This window comes from Gopherus flavomarginatus, chromosome 3 (genome assembly GCF_025201925.1).
Source record: "Gopherus flavomarginatus isolate rGopFla2 chromosome 3, rGopFla2.mat.asm, whole genome shotgun sequence".
Taxonomy (NCBI): Eukaryota; Metazoa; Chordata; order Testudines; family Testudinidae; genus Gopherus; species Gopherus flavomarginatus.
Window position 1 is genome coordinate 159,719,347 of NC_066619.1, and position 15,787 is coordinate 159,735,133.

At 44.6% G+C, this 15,787-nt stretch overlaps 1 protein-coding gene across 2 annotated transcripts in view; it reads left to right on the forward strand.

The window, feature by feature from the left end:
- Nucleotides 1–15,787, forward strand: part of CDS1 (CDP-diacylglycerol synthase 1) — an 88,933-nt gene that overhangs the window by 37,157 nt on the left and 35,989 nt on the right. For both annotated transcript variants that reach the window (XM_050945189.1, XM_050945190.1), the window contains exons 4-6: nt 13,333–13,430; nt 13,626–13,765; nt 15,561–15,619. In XM_050945189.1, the coding sequence (XP_050801146.1) occupies nt 13,333–13,430; nt 13,626–13,765; nt 15,561–15,619 (297 nt within the window). The remainder of the gene's footprint in view (nt 1–13,332; nt 13,431–13,625; nt 13,766–15,560; nt 15,620–15,787) is intronic.

Below are 15,787 nucleotides of genomic sequence, written 5' to 3' on the forward strand. Positions count from 1 at the left end.
TGAGGTGTGGTTCAGAGGAGGAGGATGGGAGAAAATGTGGGTCCTGTGTCATTGATGGTTCAGGACCAGAAGTTTCATCCTCTTCCTCTTCCTCGTCTGACTCAAGTGAGAATGATTCTGGTGCATCAGGAACCGGCAGTCCTTCTCCGTGGGGTACTGGGCGTATAGCTGATGGAATGTTTGGATAATGCACAGTCCACTTTTTCTTCTTTGACACACCTTTCCCAACTGGAGGCACCATGCAGAAGTAACAATTGCTGGTATGATCTGTTGGCTCTCTCCAAATCATTGGCACTGCAAAAGGCATAGATTTCCTTTTCCTGTTCAACCACTGGCCAAGATTTGTTGCACAAGTCTTGCAGCATATGTGTGGGGCCCACCTCTTGTCCTGATCTCCAATTTTGAAGCCAAAATAAAGGTGATAGGCTTTCTTAACCATAGTGATTATACTGCACTTTTGTGATGCAAAAGTCACTTCACCACAAACATAGCAGAAGTTATCTGCACTGTTCACACAAGTACGAGGCATCTCTGCTCACTTTGGCTAAACAGAAATGTGTCCCTTTGCAAAATGAAACACTGACAAATAAGAGAGCACGACACTGTATGATTTCTAGAGCTGATCTAGGGCAATTTGTTCAGCAGAGTGATGTAAGCTTCGTTATGATTGCATCATCCATGACTTCTAGGAATAACATGATGTAATTCATATCATGTATGATGCAATACCAGCTTCAGATTGCATCATTCATTGTTTTGCCTCAAAAGCAAGTACTGTCCAAAGCCAGTCCTAGATTTATTCATAGATCCAGTCAAAGATGTATTTTAGTCATTTCTGGTTTAAATTGAGATCCCTTCCCTTTATAACTCACTTATCCTCCGCCATTCCCAAGTCCAGGGTCGTATATACTGATCCAATAGCATATCTTGAAAACTAGAGCCAATCAACAATTTTAAGCATCATTTTCGTTCTCAATGACCCAGAATTAGTAAAGTTGGACTACATTTATTTCAGAAGCATTTTGGCTGTAGAGCAGTGTAATTTAATAAACTGTTGGTTTAGTTCACTTCTGATTTTCTAGAAAAAGTTCACTGTTGCCTCAGTGTAACATACTTTAGGTTATAGGGAGATCAATATCAGGATTATAACAAACTCACTTGCAACTTTATTTATGGTGTGACTGCCATTGCTCCATATGCATATAGAGACCATATTTTAAGTCATGTGTGCAAACAAGTTGGATTAAGGATGAGCCTTCAACTTAAATTAGGTATTTCTTACAACTCCACTAACACATTTTGTCTCCTTATAGAATATATACAATGGGTATAATCAATGGATTATATATTCATGTAGTTATTGAAATAATTTTTTGTAGAGACCTGTATTCTTGGCCTGAGTTTTTGCGGCCTTAGCAGTGCAAATAGTCATACAAGCCATCTTAAAAGTTGCATTTGTGATTACCCTTTCTACGCTGTGTAAGGGATGTGCTGATGGCAAAGGTAGATCCTGGACTGTTACAGTAGTCCCAGTGGGTGGCTATGGCTGACAATGTCTAAAGGGACATTTTGGCCTCAGGTCAGAGAAGTAAGAAGGTGGATTAAAACCACCTTTCCTCTTTGCTCTCCTCAACTGCAGCATGTTTGGACTTGGCTCAGCTGAGAGAGAATCCAACTGATAGCATTTTTCTCGTCTCCCATTGTAGCATGCCCTCAGTCTGTTGCTTTGTTTTAACCATTCATATTCTATTTCTTCCTGTCCTTCTTTTCTCTTGTAGGCATCCAGTATCTCTTTAATTACTGTGTATAATATATTTTTAGAATAGATTTTACATTCTCTTTCACCTTAGAGTGTCTTCTATCCTCCTCCTCCCTTTCATTTATTTTATGTCAGACATCCCTGAAATATTCTTCTATGGCTGCAAGAGCTGCTATAAGTGCATCTGGACAATACCACTGTCTCTTATAAAGAGTTGTTACTAGTTTGGAGAGGACCTTGACAGCTGTGCATGAAAGTTTAGATATTCAAAGATGTTACCTGAAACCAAGGTTTGATTCACCAGCAAGTGGTATCTCTTTAGTGCTTGAGATTTGAAGTCTTATCTGTTGAGAATTGTGCTCACAGTTTAGTCATCCTCTCAAAGCTGCCTTATTGTAAGCTTAAGTTCTTCTTCGAGTGCTTGCTCATCTCGATTACAATTAGGTGTGCGTGCACCGCGTGCACGTTCGGCAGAAGATTTTTACCCTAGCAACACTCGGTGGGTCTGCTGGGCACCGCTTGGAGTGGCACTGCTATGGCATCGGATATATACCCCTGCCGACCCAACCGCTCCTCAGTTCCTTCTTACCGCCCATGTTGGTCGTTGGAACAGTGGAGTGTGGTTTTACTGACCTCCACCTCCCTAGGTACTCATAGTTCTCTAGTTATTTTTGTGTATATAGTTTATAGTTATAGTTAATTTTTATCGTTCATAGTTGGTGTTATAGTTAAGAGGGGTTCGGGGATTAGCCCCTTCCACGCACCTGGTGCCGGGGCCCATGCCCGGTTCATCGGGTTTCAAACCGTGCTCGGCCTGTCACAAGCCGATGCCAACAGGAGATCCAAACGACTCCTGTCTTATGTGCCAGGTGGGATTCCCCAAGGCACTTAAGTGTCGCATTTGCAAGGCTTTTAAGCCGAGAACAAAGAAGGAGCGGGACTTTCTGCTAAAAGAGCTCCTCATGGAGGCGGCTCTTACCTCTCTGCCTTCAGCACCGAGTGCTGGTCAATCGGCGGGCAGAAGCACCTCCTTGGCACCAGATACTGCCAAGGCCTCTTGGCACTGGCCGTCGCCGGCACCGAAGTCGACTCGGCACCGCTCCCTCTCCCCAAGGTCGAGAAAGCCTAAGACTCCTGCTGTTTCCGTGCCACCTGCACCGCAGCCAGAGAGCTTGTCTAAGTCGGATCGCCCAGCACCAACACCTGCCGCGGCACCGACGACGTCGGCACCGTCGATTCCGGTCCAACAAGGGCCGTCAAGTCCGGTGCCTGTCAGCTCCCCGGCGCGAGCCGTGGTTGAGCTTACTGTTCCATCCACGCCGGAGACATTCTCAACGGCGAGGGATCTGATTGCCATGACAGAGTCCATGCTGCCTCAACCCTTGGCACCGCCGGTGCGGGTAATACAGTCTGTTGGCAAGCCTGCCTCGATAAGACCATCCTCTGTTGGCACAGCAGAGCGGCACCATTCACGATCACGGTCCCGCAGACGTTCTAGGTCCCTTCGGCGCTCCCGCTCCCGACGCTGCTCGCAGTCCCGGTACCGTTCTCCTCCTCAGTACCGGTCACACTCGTGGCACCGTTCAGTATCCTGTTCACCGGCCCGCTACTCTCAGCACCATTCCAGCTCCTGGCACCGCTCCAGGCACCATGACTCCCGTAGCCGCTCCCGACGTCGAGCCTCGAGATCTCGGTCGACCTCCTGGCACTGCTCTGGTCTCAGGTCCCGATCTCATTCCCGGTACCAGTATGCCTCCCGGTGCCGAGTAGAGCATGGTCCGCTAGAGACAGAGACTCTGCCCAGGGCTTTTCAGCCCCTCCATGGCCATCCAGACACGCATCAGTGTCGTCCCATGTGGACAGCTCTTATGCACAGGACCGCGATTCCGATGTGCCCACCAAAGTCTTACAAGAGACGCAGGCCCAGGACCAAGGCCCCCATCAGTGGTCTTTCTGGACACCTCGGGTGTACCACCAGGCCCAAGGCGTACCAGTAGTTCCGTCCCGCTCTGTCCCATCAGAGCACCGAGTGCCAGAGGCGACAGTTAGCCGTCCTCCTCCAACTGCTACGGAGGAAGCCCTAGTTCACCCGCCGGACTCCCAGGTTTCACTGGAGCAGGAGGTCGCCCAAGAGCAAGAGGCCACACAGGATCTGCTTGTCCCTGGCATCTCCTCTTCCTCTTCTCCAAATGAGGCGGTGGCAGGAACATCCTCCTTGGGCCCTCCTCCAATCGACCTGAGAGGAGGGTAGCACTCGATATGAACCTCCAGGTGGAGGAGGGACCCGGTAGTGGACATTATGTCGGCAGATGCCCCCACCAGAGTGGCCCTACCGTTCATTCGGACCATCCAGGCCAATGCCGATACTATATGGCAGTCTCCAGCCTCTATCCCTCCTGCGGCCAGGGGAGTCGAGCGTAAATACATGGTGCCCTCTAAAGAGTACGAGTACTTGTATGTCCATCCTCCTCCCTGCTCGCTAGTCGTCCAGTCTGTTAATGAGAGAGAACGCCATGGCCAGCAGACACCAGCCCCGAAATCGAAGGAGGATAGGCGAATGGACTTACTCGGCCGCAAAGTGTACTTGGCAGGTGCCCTACAGCTCCAGGTGGCAAATCAACAAGCCCTGCTTAGCCACTATAATTACCCACCGCCACCCAGGTGTTATAAGTTTACGGAGCTACTCCGTCAAGACTCCCTCCAAGAGTTCGCTGCCCTCTTGGAGGAAGGGAAAAAGGTGGCCAAAACTTCCCTCCAGGCCTCGTTGGATGCAGCCAACTCAGCAGTCAGGACTCTGGCCTTTCATGGCTTCAGGTTTCAAGCCTCCCACCGGAGCTGCAGTATACCATTCAGGACTTGCCATTTGATGGTAAAGGTCTCTTCTCAGAAAAGACTGACCCCAGGCTGCAAAGCCTGAAGGACAACAGGGTCATAATGCGCTCTCTCGGCATGCATACGCCGGTGACCCAGCGTAGACCTTTCCGTCCCCAGCCTCACCGCCCATACTCTACGCCTAGACAAAGACAGGACTTTGGCAGGCGGCGCGGCCGAGGTGGTCGTAGATGACAATCAGGACCCCAAGGGGGCCAAAATCAAGTTCCCTCGAAACCACCAGCTGGACCAAAGATGAACTTTTGAAGGTGCGCCCGAGAGGATCCTTCTCCTCCCTTTTCCAACCGTCTCTCCCACTTCCTCCCGGCGTGGTCCCAGTTAACTTCAGATCGCTGGGTCCTACACACGGTGGAGTATGGGTACCACCTCCAATTTATTTCAACCTCGCCTTCCCACCCTCCAACCCCGTCCCTCTTCAGGGACCCCTCTCATGAGCAATTCCTCTCGCAAGAGGTGCGGATGCTCCTCACCATGGGAACTATAGAGAAGGTACCAAAGGACGAAAGGGGCAAGGGGATTTACTCCCGTTATTTCCTAATCCCCAAGTTGAAGGGAGGTCTCAGACCTATCCTAGACCTGCGAGGACTCAACCAGTTTATGACAAAGTTGAATTCCGCATGGTATCCCTGGGGACCATTATCCCGTCCTTGGATCCTGGAGACTGGTATGCTGCCCTCGATATGAAGGATGCGTACTTTCACATCGCCATTTTTCCTCCACACAGGAGGTACCTCCGCTTCGTAGCCAACCGTCAGCACTTCCAGTTTACGGTCCTGCCGTTTGGTCTTTCTGCAGCCCCAAGGGTATTTACAAAGTGTATGGCTGTAGTCGCCGCCTATCTCCACCGACGTTGGATACACATTTTTCCGTATCTGGACGATTTGGCTCATCCAAGGTGCCTCCGAGACACAAGTCACCCAGCATGTGGGCATCGTCAAGGACCTATTCACACGTCTAGGCCTGATGATCAATATAGAAAAATCCACTCTGGTTCCCACGCAGAGGTTAGATTTCATAGGAGCTATACTGGACTCCAATCTAGCCAGGGCCTGCTTACCGAAGCCGCAGTTTCAGGCAATGGCAACAATCATCCGAGATCTACAGAATTTCCTGACGACCTCGGCTTGCACTTGTCTCGGTCTCCTGGGTCACATGGCTGCCTGCACGTTCATAACCAAATACGGCAGACTTCGCCTCCATGCTCTCTAAACTTGGCTCAATTCAGTATACCGCCTGGGCAGGGACCCAATAGACACGATAGTCACCATTCCCCCGAGCACCCTAGGCTCCCTAGACTGGTGGCTAACTTCCTCCCTGGTGTGTACAGGGCTGCCGTTCCATCCGCCCCAGCCCTCAGTGTCCCTGATGACGGACGCGTCATCTCTCGGCTGGGGTGCTCACCTCGGACACCTTCGTACTCAAGGCCTTGGGCTTGGAGCGCTTATACCCCCAAGTACGCCTGGTCATTTCAGGAACTGGCATTACACATAAATGTCCGAGAACTGAGAGCAGTCCGCCTGGCGTGCCAGGCATTTCAACAGCACTTACAAGGCCGCTGTGTCTCAGTGTTTACAGACATCACAATGGCCATGTACTACATAAACGAGCAGGGAAGGACACGATCCTCCCCCCTTTGTCAGGAGGCCATCCAACTCTGGGACTTTTGCATAGCCCACTCCGATAGACCTGGTAGCATCTTTTCTCCCAGGGGTTCAGAACACTCTGGCGGATCAACTCCTTCCTGTCTCACGAATGGTCGATCCGCCCGGACGTTATTCATTCTGTTTTCCAGAAGTGGGGATTTCCCCACATAGACCTGTTCGCTTCCCATGTGAACAGGAAATGCCAGATGTTCTGCTCCTTCCAAGGTCTCTCTCCGGGATCGATCTTGGACGCTTTCCTGATGCCGTGGAAGAGCCAGCTGCTTTATGCCTTCCCACCATTCTCGCTGGTTCACAGGGTCCTGCTAAAACTCCGCAGGGACAGAGTGCGCATTGTCATGATCCGTTCCAGCGTGGCCCAGGCAGCACTGGTACACCACGTTGCTCGACCTGTCTATAGCCAACCCAGTTACCCTGCCACTCCACCCAGACCTCATAACTCAGGACCAGGGCAGGCTTCGCCACCAAGACCTGCAGGCCCTTCACCTCACGGCATGGCTGCTGCGTGGCTAAACCAGTCAGAGGTCTCTCTTCCCTCTATTTTGGAGTACCTCTGGTCTCTCAAACAGCAGGGTCTAGCAGTATCATCACTGAGGGTATACTTGGCAGCTATCTCTACCTTCCACCCAGGGGAAGATGGGCGTTCCGTGTTCTCTCACCCTATTGTTTCGAGGTTTCTCAAGGGCTTGGAGCGCTTATACCCCCAAGTATGCCTCCCAGCCCCGACCTGGGACCTCAACCTGGTTTTAACCAGGCTTATGTCTCCCCCATTCGAGCCGTTAGCAACCTGCTTGCTACTCTACCTGTCTTGGAAGACAGCTTTCCTCGTAGTCATTACATCGGCCAGACGAGTCTCCTAGCTTAGGGCTCTTACGGTGGATCCGCCGTACAGTGTGTTCCACAGGGACAAGGTGCAGTTGCGGCCACACCCGGCATTCCTCCCTAAGGTGGTTTCGGCCTTTCTTTCTCCCGATCTTCTTCCCGAAGCCACACTCAACGCGACGGGTGCAACAGTTGCACTCCCTGGACGTCCATAGAGCGCTCGCATTTTATATTGAGTGGACAAAACCCTTTCGTAAAACGCCACAACTCTTTGTTGCGGTAGCAGACCGAATGAAAGGTCTACCTGTTTCCTCTCAGAGGATCTCATCTTGGGTCCGCACTTGTTATGATTTGGCTCATATTTCCCCATGCCACATCACCACGCATTCTACCAGGGCTCAGGCTTCATCTGCCGCCTTTCTGGCTCGTGTACCTATCCAGGAGATATGTCGCGCAGCTACCTGGTCTTCGGTCCACACCTTTGCTTCACATTATGCTCTGGCTCAACAGTCCAGAGATGATGCAGCCTTTGGCTCAGCAGTTTTGCGTTCTGCAGCATCTCACTCCGACCCCACCGCCTAGGTAAGGCTTGGGAATCACCTACTTGGAATCGATATGAGCAAGCACTCGAAGAAGAAAAAATGGTTACTCACCTTTGTAACTGTTGTTCTTCGAGATGTGTTGCTCATATCCATTCCAAACCGCCCTCCTTCACCACTGTTGGAGTAGCCGGTAAGAAGGAACTGAGGGGTGGTTGGGTCGGCAGGGATATATATCCGACGCCATAGCGGCACTGCTCCAGGGGGCACCCAGCCGACCCACTGAGTGTTGCTAGGGTAAAAATCTTCCGGCAAATGTGCATGCACACCTAATTGGAATGGATATGAGCAACACTTCTCGAAGAACAACAGTTACAAAGGTGAGTAACCATCTTTTTTGTTAACTATTCTTCAGGAAACATGTAACAATGTCCATGGGTCATCTTTAAGGCTCTAACCCAGTACGTTGGGGTCTAAAATCATGGGCCGCTACAGCTTGAGCTAAAGGAATAGCAGGCAATAGCAGTCTCAAACTTTTATATGTGGTACAACTACTGAAGGTCTGCTAAGGGCACTGATGAGCCAGACTGTTGGCATGTGTCAAGTAAGTATCTTTAGAAACTGAAGGAAGCTTTGATATCTCCATGCAATTTCAGTTATTTGCATGTAGAAATTTCTTTTTCATACCATGGCTTCTTAGAATTCTAAAGGATTTGTATGTCGAGAGTGTCTGAAACCCTCTTCATAATGGACTACTTTAGATCAACATGTGGGATTTTCAGGCTTAAAGTAGGCTTACCTCAGCTTCTATTGAAAAATCAGAGATTTACTTGGGATGTCACATAGGTAATTGTGGCTGAGTTGGGTTGACACACTAGGAGAATATACAATATGTATTTGAGAGTCCTTCTGAGAAGGTGGGTGAGATTTTGATGGATGCAGATATATAGTTTTTACATTGTATTTTGGGTTTGGGTTTTTTTTTTAATTATTGTCGCTTAGCAACCATGGCTGGTTTTCAGTATGTCTGAATATCAGTTTACTTGAAAGCTTGCTTTTCTTGTGTTAGTGACTTTTTTCTAACAACTGTTAGTTGCCATACTTTACAAAATGCAGGTGGTTAAGTTAGTGTTTTCATTAATCTCTAACTTTAAATATCTTCTCCATTATCATTCAGGTAAAACTTTGCTCCATGTACTGTGTACATAGATAGTTTTTGAAAATAGCCCCTAGAAGATTAACCTTTTTGTTTCTCTACACACTCCCCCATTATCTATTGATGCGGGTCATAGAGTTGTCTCTCAAGGAATTTTTTCCTCTTTGTACAGCATTGTACAATTGGTTACGTGTATGGTGGGTTTTCACTTTCTTTTGAAACATCAGATGTGGCCTCCTGAGAGAGTTCTTTATATAGTCATGGCAAGTCTGTGTGCCTGTTACGGCAATCACTCCTAATATAAAGAAATACATTTTACTCCTAGCTTTGAAACATGCCTAGTCTTACTCAAAGTTGTATCAGTGTCCTATACAACCTTGTAATAAAGCAGTAGACACTGAATGCTTCTTTTCTGTCTTATCAAATTCAATTTAGATCGAGTAGTCATGCAATAAATTCTTTGGAAAATGTCTTTCAACCCTCTCCCCCTTTCCTTCCCCCCACCACAGCTGCAGTTTTCTCTTAAACATCTTTTAGTAAGTCTGGAAAATAAAAACAATAGAAGTTCCATGTATATCAGTAATGAATCCAAGTAGTCTAATGTTTTTGGTCAGAAGAAATTTACAGTGGAGGAAAACAAGTAATGCTCAGTGGATATCTATTAGGTTTTTTTTTTTTTTTTTTTTTTTTTTTGTGGAGGAGGGGGAGGACAGGTCATAAGGAATGTGTATAACAGAGCCTGGAGATGCATGCACTTGAAATCCTATACTATGGACTTTTGAAGAACTTAACCCGAGTGTTGGCACCACTGTATCTCAAGTATAGACGATGTTCCAGTAGCTTATGGCATTTTTAACACAGTACAATTATCTGTGATCTGTTAAAAATCATCTTTAATTTACCTGATAGTAAAAATGGGTCTGGTTGCAGGACCCTTATGTGCTCTTACAGGCAGATGTTTAAAAGTGATATTTAATAGTTCAAATGACAACTTCCCTGTGTATTAAACTTTCAAATTATCTACATTCCTTAACAGTATATATGTGTTTCAGTTTTTTTATGATACAAAAATTATTCATTAGAAAAAATTGATAAATATAACTTTTCCAACCTTGAGAAGTAATAGCCTGATACATCATTTTGAACAATTGAAATGGGGTAATAGTTGTACCCATTAGTTCTATTGAATTTGACCCCAAATAAATGTCTCTAGCTGCCCAGATAGGTCATGGGGAAGGGGGGAACGCTCCTATTTTGAAACATCTATGGAAGCTGTGACACGTAGTGAGCCATTGGAATGTTGTTTTATCAGTATTTTCATATCCTATATTTATATCTTGTAGATACTGTTTTTCCTCTAGTTTCTAGGAAGGGAGATCTGTAAATGCTGATATTCATTCTTTTAATGAATGGCGTTTCTTTCTTGTAATAACTACTTTGAGTATAGTAGTATCTTTGCATATGTGTTGATTTCTTACTTTAAGTGTTCACGCTCTCTGCTGATAGGGTTGTAAAGAGGAAGGAAAAATAACTGTTTGTTTTGCCACATGGTTTAGTATATTTACCTTTTGAGGCATGCATGACACAGCCTTAACTGTCAAGCCTTGAACCAAAAAGTAACAGTATTAACTTATTCCCGTGTACCACCACTCTGCAGAAGTTTCAGGGCTCAGATCTTTTGACAATATTGTAAACTATCTAGAGATACTACATTTGATTGATGACATATTCTAGCACCTATTTTATAAAGAAAAATGGCTCATGCAGTGGAAAGACTGACAATTTTATTTCCAGCAGAGGAGGGAGAGAAATGTTTAAATCTTGTCAGAGGTTCTGAGGTAAAAAATTTACCTGCTTAGTAAGGCTTAAAGTGCATGGAGGGTTTGTGAGCACTGGTATCTAAATATTTAGAAGTTTAGCGGGTAAACATTGAGGTCCTGGCTATACTGTGAAAAAGCAACATGTTAGTTAATGTGTTTTAACTATCACGTTAAATACAATGTTAAATATGACGACAAATGTTAGCAATGACCAGCTAACACACATTAAATGAGTGTTGTCCACACTAAGACATAATTGTTTAACATTGTATTTGTGAAAATGTCATATTTGTGTTATCAATTTATGCTTCTGCCAAGTGTAAACAAAGGTGTTTGTTTACACATTCAGGAAGACAGTGCTGATCTGTTCAGCTTGTAATGATCTATTAGTTGCCAGAAAATCCTAGGAAATGTAGGGTATCTACAGTGCACAAATGTCTACACGGCACGCTTAGACTCTTTCCCTGGTTTTAGCCTTAGCCTCCCTGCTATCTACATAGAAAAAAACTCTGATCTGGGTTTGGAGGTGCTTTAAGCTTATCTGGTATGGGGTATGGGTTACAACCAGGATCCACTTTAACTCTGGCTGGAACTCTCCTACTTTGCAATGAGGACACAGGCTAAATCACTGAAGTGCTGATAGTCCTCCAGTGTCTTCCTGCGATTCTTCCTATAGGACAGAGAAGGTCTCCTGCAACTGATGCAATTGACTGGGAAAAACAGTGACCCTAGGTCTCTCTGTGTAAAGGATGGGTGGATGCAGAGACAGTGAGGACACAGAAGTAACTTTGGTAGCACTTTGCAATGGGGATGCCAACATGAGCTGGGTTAACCCATGTTAACTGTGTAGTATAGACACCTATGTCCAACTCCTGTTGCTCTTCAGTGGGAAATGGGCACCTAACTTTTGTCTGAGCCTTTGAAAATCTCCCCCTTAAATGCGAAATTAAATTTGGGCTTGCCTTTTTTTTTTTTTTTTTTTTTTTTTTTTTATTTAAAGTGTTGAAAACCGTATTAATCAAGAAAGGCTTCTTATTTGCCATTTGTGAGTGCATTTATCAAACCTTTTTCTAAAAAAAACGTTTTTCCTAGAAATGTTGATAACCTCAGTTGGTTTCATGGTAAAACAACTAAAATCAGTCCCCAGTGTTTCATTGTATAGAATGCCTCATATTTTTTATTTGTTCAAAACAGAATGTTTGTTTCATCCTGTAAAAGCAGCAAAGAATCCTGTGGCATCTTATAGACAGACATATTGGAGCATGTAAAAGCAGCAAAGGATCCTGTGGCACCTTATAGACTAACAGACGTTTTGGAGCATGAGCTTTCGTGGGTGAATACCCACTTCCTCAGATGCATGTAATGGAAATATCCAGGGGCAGGTATATATATGTGTGCTAGCAAGCAAGCTAGAGATAACGAGGTCAGTTCAATCAGGGAGGATGAGGCCCTGTTCTAGCAGTTGAGGTGTGAAAACCAAGAGAGGAGAAACTGGTTCTGTAATTGGCAAGCCATTCACAGTCTTTGTTCAATCCTGAGCTGATGGTGTCAAATTTGCAGATGAACTGAAGCTCAGCAGTTTCTCTTTGAAGTCTGGTCCTGAAGTTTTTTTGCTGCAGGATGGCCACCTTAAGGTCTGCTATAGTGTGGCCAGGGAGGTTGAAGTGCTCTCCTACAGGTTTTTGTATATTGCCATTCCTAATGTCTGACTTGTGTCCATTTATCCTTTTCCGTAGAGACTGTCCAGTTTGGCCGATGTACATAGCAGAGGGGCATTGCTGGCATATGATGGCGTATATTACATTGGTGGATGTGCAGGTGAATGAACCAGTGATGGTGTGGTCACCAGCGACACCATCACAGGACCTAACCAGATCAGCCACACCATCACTGGTTCATTCACCTGCACATCCACCAATGTAATATACGCCATCATATGCCAGCAATGCCCCTCTGCTATGTACATCGGCCAAACTGGACAGTCTCTACGGAAAAGGATAAATGGACACAAGTCAGACATTAGGAATGGCAATATACAAAAACCTGTAGGAGAGCACTTCAACCTCCCTGGCCACACTATAGCAGACCTTAAGGTGGCCATCCTGCAGCAAAAAAACTTCAGGACCAGACTTCAAAGAGAAACTGCTGAGCTTCAGTTCATCTGCAAATTTGACACCATCAGCTCAGGATTGAACAAAGACTGTGAATGGCTTGCCAATTACAGAACCAGTTTCTCCTCTCTTGGTTTTCACACCTCAACTGCTAGAACAGGGCCTCATCCTCCCTGATTGAACTGACCTCGTTATCTCTAGCTTGCTTGCTAGCACACATATATATACCTGCCCCTGGATATTTCCATTACATGCATCTGAGGAAGTGGGTATTCACCCACGAAAGCTCATGCTCCAAAACGTCTGTTAGTCTATAAGGTGCCACAGGATCCTTTGCTGCTTTTACAGATCCAGACTAACACGGCTACCCTTTGATATTGGAGCATGAGCTTTCATGGGTCAATACCCACTTCACTGGATGCATGTTTCATCCTGTATCCCTTTTGAAATTATCCAAACCACTTATGCAATGACTGTGCAACAGACTTTTTTTTTAATGCAGGTATTAATATCTGTTAGTCCCTTTAGAGAACTGTGCACCTAGATGATAATTCTTTCTATCTTAATTTCAGGTCTTGAGCATTCAAGTAAAGTGTTTCCATGAAATCATTACTATAGGCTATAGAGTCTATCATTCCTATGAATTACCGTGGTTTAGAACCTTAAGCTGGTAAGTAACAAGCAAGAATTTCAATCAATGGAATTATTGACATTTTGTTTGCATTTAATTTGCCCAATAGCATCTGTTTTATTTGCCTCAGTTTGTACTTTTTGATAATGTTTCTTTTGTTAAAAGAATCTAACAGTACAGGAAAGATACTTTAAGTCTAGAAAAAATAACCAGTACCTGTTGTATATGTTATAGGTACTTTTTGTTGTGTGTGAACTATTTTTTCTATGGAGAGACAGTGGCAGATTACTTCGCTACGTTTGTTCAGAGAAGAGAACAACTTCAATTCCTAATTCGCTACCACAGGTTTATATCTTTTACACTCTACTTGACAGGTGAGTTTTTGGTGAACTATTCCCAATTCCATCACTGGTTAATGTATTCTTATTCAGTGATGGTGTTCACATTTGCATGTGTTTGTTTGCACTTCAAAAGTTCATATAATTTCCTGTAGCTTTTCTCACATTCCATTACTTTCTCTCCCCCTTGTTAAAGGAAAGCAGGTGTCTGTGTTTGTTTTGCCAATGAAAAATTGAACATAATGCTTTGCATTCCATTAGATTTCAGGTGGTGGTTGCTGACTAAAAGGGGGTTGCTTAGAAAGCAGAGGATTGTGGGGGAGAGAGAATAAGGCTTGTCATAAATGAACATATATTATTACTGCTGGAGGTATCAGACTACATGCTTTGTACTTTTATCTGTTTGGCTAGCCAAGTCAAGGGTGATGTTTCTAAACACTGTGGGGGCATAGTGATAGTTGAAACAGTCTGAAGAGAGTGTGTATTATGGCTCTTTAAGACCATAAATTGTCTGGTTAAGGAACACTTCTAGAACACCTAATACTGGGTGTGAAGGCAGGGTTCTGTTTTGACTTACGTATCAACAGAATTTTTAACCTAGTTCCAGTTGCAAAGTTGCTTGTGGAAAGCCTTTGTCTTCTAATTTTGCTTTCAGTTAGGAGCATAGAATTAGCAATAATGGACCAGGCTAGTGATCTACAGGAGCCTGTTCCAGATTTGTCTGAAAAACATGCAAGAATCCCGAAGTGGGCAGTATGGAATAACCTGCCCACAGGAAAAGCATTCCTGAGTAGTTAGCTGTGTATGAGCAGTTCAGATTATTACTTTCAATGTATATATTACCTTGCATTTATCAACACTGAATTTTATCTGGCATTGTGTTGCCCATTTAATCTCTTTGCTTCTTCTGAAGCACCACAGTCACCTTTCACCTGAATTTATTTTGTCATCTGCCTATTTTGCCATTTTACTGTTCCTCCTGTGTTTCCGATATTTCATAAATACACATTAAGCAATCTTGGCCATAATACAGAACCTTGTGGCACCTCACGATTTAACCTTTTTCCAGGTTGAAAATTGACCCACTATTACTCAGTAGTTTGTCGAAGAGACAAAACAATTATGGATCATGGTTTTCATCCTTAGTTTCTTTAATATCCTTAAGATGTGAGCTGTATGGGGGCCACTAAAGTATCTTTGTGGGGAACTAAGGGCCCCTGAGTTCTGCCCAAACTCAGGTCATGCACAAGGCTGCCACGGTGGGAGGAAGAGGTACCGCCATTTCTCATACCAGCCAGGACCAGAGGGATATAATTCCCCTGACCATCAAGCCAAATCACTGTCCTGTACATCCCTTGGCTATGGGTTGGTGGTGGGGCTACTCTATAAATAAACAAAATACCATTTCTATTTGTTTCATACAAATATAACACTCAGTCTCTTGGGCAAGGGACCTCAAACCTGGCATTCTTCTTTAAATTAGCTCTAATGAAGCGAACATCAGAATAAGATAGCTGTCACTTGTTTTGGAGGAGTTGATTTTTAAAGGTAATGTAAAATTAATGTATATGGTGACTGTTTTTTGCTGATAATTGAAAGTAACAAAGTAGACATGAAATAATTAATATATTTATGCCGATGAAAGTAAATCTCAGTATATCATTTACTGGATATACTGTAATCCTTTAAACTAAAAGCCTGATGGAAGAATAAGCCTCTTCAAAGTAAACTAATTGTTGTATATCAAGGTTCTGTTTATCTGTGTAATTAGAATATAAGATTGCACAACATGCACAACATGCAATCTTTTTGTTTGTTCTTTGTTGTTCAGGTTTCTGCATGTTTGTACTGAGCTTAGTGAAGAGACATTATCGTCTGCAGTTCTACATGGTGTGTATTAACCACTTCTTTATAGTCACTCACTTTGTCATAGAAATCATCAGCAATGTTAAAATGCCTGTCTTGTAGTATTGCATAAAAGTTAAAAATATTTAAAAACAAAACTTTGGCTAGTATACTCAGAATAATTGTTTGGAGCAACTGTATTTAGGGTGGGGG